The sequence below is a fragment of the Penaeus vannamei genome, chromosome 38 (genome assembly GCF_042767895.1).
Source record: "Penaeus vannamei isolate JL-2024 chromosome 38, ASM4276789v1, whole genome shotgun sequence".
Lineage (NCBI taxonomy): Eukaryota > Metazoa > Arthropoda > Malacostraca > Decapoda > Penaeidae > Penaeus > Penaeus vannamei.
In genome coordinates this window covers 22037861-22040360 of record NC_091586.1, presented here as the reverse complement: position 1 = coordinate 22040360, position 2500 = coordinate 22037861, and the positions used below count along the sequence as shown (strand labels likewise).

The following is a 2500-nucleotide window of genomic DNA, read 5'->3' as shown; positions in this document are numbered from 1 at the left end:
ATAATCGTATTCATTTTCTTCATTTTACTCACTTGGTTCATACTTGGTCGCGTTAGGGAAGACCAAGTCGGTGTCAGGAATCGCGACCTCGCATACGAACTCAACAGGTCCGTCTAAGTCGTCCTCCTCGATTTCCAGTTCGATCATGGCGCTGTACGAACCCTGTGACCATGACTTCACTTCCTTCGCTCCGGCCAGTATCGTCCTTCGGGGTAGAGGGGGGGGGGAGGATAAGATTCTGATGTTTAGAAAAAAAGAGGACATGCTCCTTAACGCAATATGGTTGTAAGGATACGTCAGATAAAAAAGTCACAGGTCATATGACAAAATAATATTTGGTGGAAGAATTTTCCTTAACTCTTTCTCTCTTCGTCGGGCTCTCACGAGAAATAAATCCATTTTCTATTGACCAAACTTACAGCAAATTGACAAGCATTAAGATACATTTAATAAAAAATCCTAAAACGTATCTATATAAAAAGAAAAAAAAAATCACATAATTAAAACACACTCTCAGATTCCCAAGTGGAATCCACCCCCCTCCCCCCCCAAATTGAAGCAAAATCGACCCAGTGAACTAAATTGGCAAATGACTTAATATAAAGGACCCCAAGAGCAAGAGCGACTGAGTATGGCCCTTGTATCATACTTCTGGCTCAAAGGATTTTCATTTTTCCCTAATGTTTTTGAAATGGCCTCAAATTAGTGGTCTAGATTTGTCACAAATGAACTCGGGTGATCTGTAACTACCTTTCTACCATTAAGGGATCGAAAGTACTTGCAAAACAATAAAAGTTCATGAAAATACACTATTGCCCCAAGAAAAAAGATAAAAAACACATTTGCAACCAATAATTTTAAGGGAAAACTCTAAAACCACAAACATTAATTTACCATCAATACTTTCAACGAAACATTCACTTACAATCAATAATTTTAATTCATAATTCAATTCATGATTTCTTAATTTACAAAACACCCATCAACACCCCAATATTCTTAACAAAACATTGACATACAAGCAATAATGTTAATTCATAATTCACAATTCCACGACACCCATCAACACCCAATATTTCTAACGAAGCACTGGCATACAATCAATACTTTTAATTCCTGATTCATAATTCTACAAAACACTCCTTAACCCTCACCCCCACCCCACCAACACTCTTAAAGACACTCAAAATCAACACTTTTCTCCCAGCACTCACACACAACACTCTGAAAGACTTAAAGACACTCAAAATCAACACTTTTCACACAACACTCTTAAAGAAACTTAAAATTAACACTTTTCACCCAGCACACACACCACACTCATAAAAACACTCAAAATCAACACTTTTCACCCAGCACTCACACAAAACACTTAAAGACACACAAAACACTCTTAAAGACACTCAAAATCAACACTTCACCCAGCACTCACACACAACACTCTAAAAGACACTCAAAATCAACACTTTTCACCCAGCACTCACACACAACACTCTAAAAGACACTCAAAATCAACACTTTTCACCCAGCACTCACACACAACCGACACATCTATAAAGGAACTCACTTGTTATCGGAATCAGCAACGATGTGGAGGGTGAGTTCAGGTTCGGGATAAATCTCATCGACCTCACAAAGGACAGTCACAGTGTCGTCGTCTCGCTTTTCCGTCCACACGTTCACTTCGGAGGGTTTGCCTGGCGGAGAGGGAACGTGTGAGGCTTTTGGGTCTGCTGGGTTCCTGTTATTTTAAGGTGGGTAGGATCTATGTATGGGTTATATAAGCTTGATTTATTTATTTTATTTATTCGTTTATTCTCTTCTCTTTCGTCTATATATAAATCCGTAGTTTTGGGCATTCGTTGGGGTTGGAGATGATGGAATGTATTATCATAAGATGGGTATGATTTATGTATAGATTATGTGTTATTCTGATAAGCTTAATATGTTTCTCATTTATTCATTTACTCTTATGTTTCGTGTATGTTGAATTTACACATAAAGTATATTCTACCTCATCTATATAATAATTATGAATAAACCAATAATGAAAACAACAGTAAAACAACAACAAATCCTCAAAACACAAAATCTAAACCTCTTCAACACAACCCATTATTAAAAAACATACCCGGGTCGCACAACCGATCGCACCAAAACACGGAGGAAGGTTAGATCAGTGGCAATTCGAGGTGTCAGAGCGTCTGATTCTATTTTTGGAAATAGAAACCACATGGGGTTTATTTTGCTGACATCACAAAAGCTTCGTGAATATGGTCGATCATTTTGGTCTCTTCAATTTTCAAAAAACGGTGGAAAATAACGATTTTAAAGGTCATATTCCAACTGAACAATCACCAAAACAGACGCCATGACATCTCGCGTTGCTCCTGACCCAGCCTTTCCCCCCAAAACACAACTCACTGTAAACAATAAGCTTCTGCAGGTATTTCTTCTCGTCTTCAAAGGAGGAAACAGTACAGGTGTATTCTCCCGAGAG

General features: G+C 38.1%; 1 protein-coding gene across 7 annotated transcripts in view; it reads right to left on the bottom strand.

Annotated features, from left to right (window-relative positions):
• The window catches only part of LOC113814484 (uncharacterized), a 25421-nt gene that overhangs the window by 6012 nt on the left and 16909 nt on the right, over nucleotides 1-2500 (bottom strand). For all 7 annotated transcript variants that reach the window (XM_070115847.1, XM_070115848.1, XM_027366516.2 and 4 more), the window contains 3 exons: nucleotides 2425-2500; nucleotides 1568-1697; nucleotides 33-205 (listed from right to left, as the gene is read on the bottom strand). The exon at nucleotides 2425-2500 is cut by the window's right edge and continues 102 nt beyond it. In XM_070115847.1, the coding sequence (XP_069971948.1) occupies nucleotides 33-205; nucleotides 1568-1697; nucleotides 2425-2500 (379 nt within the window). The remainder of the gene's footprint in view (nucleotides 1-32; nucleotides 206-1567; nucleotides 1698-2424) is intronic.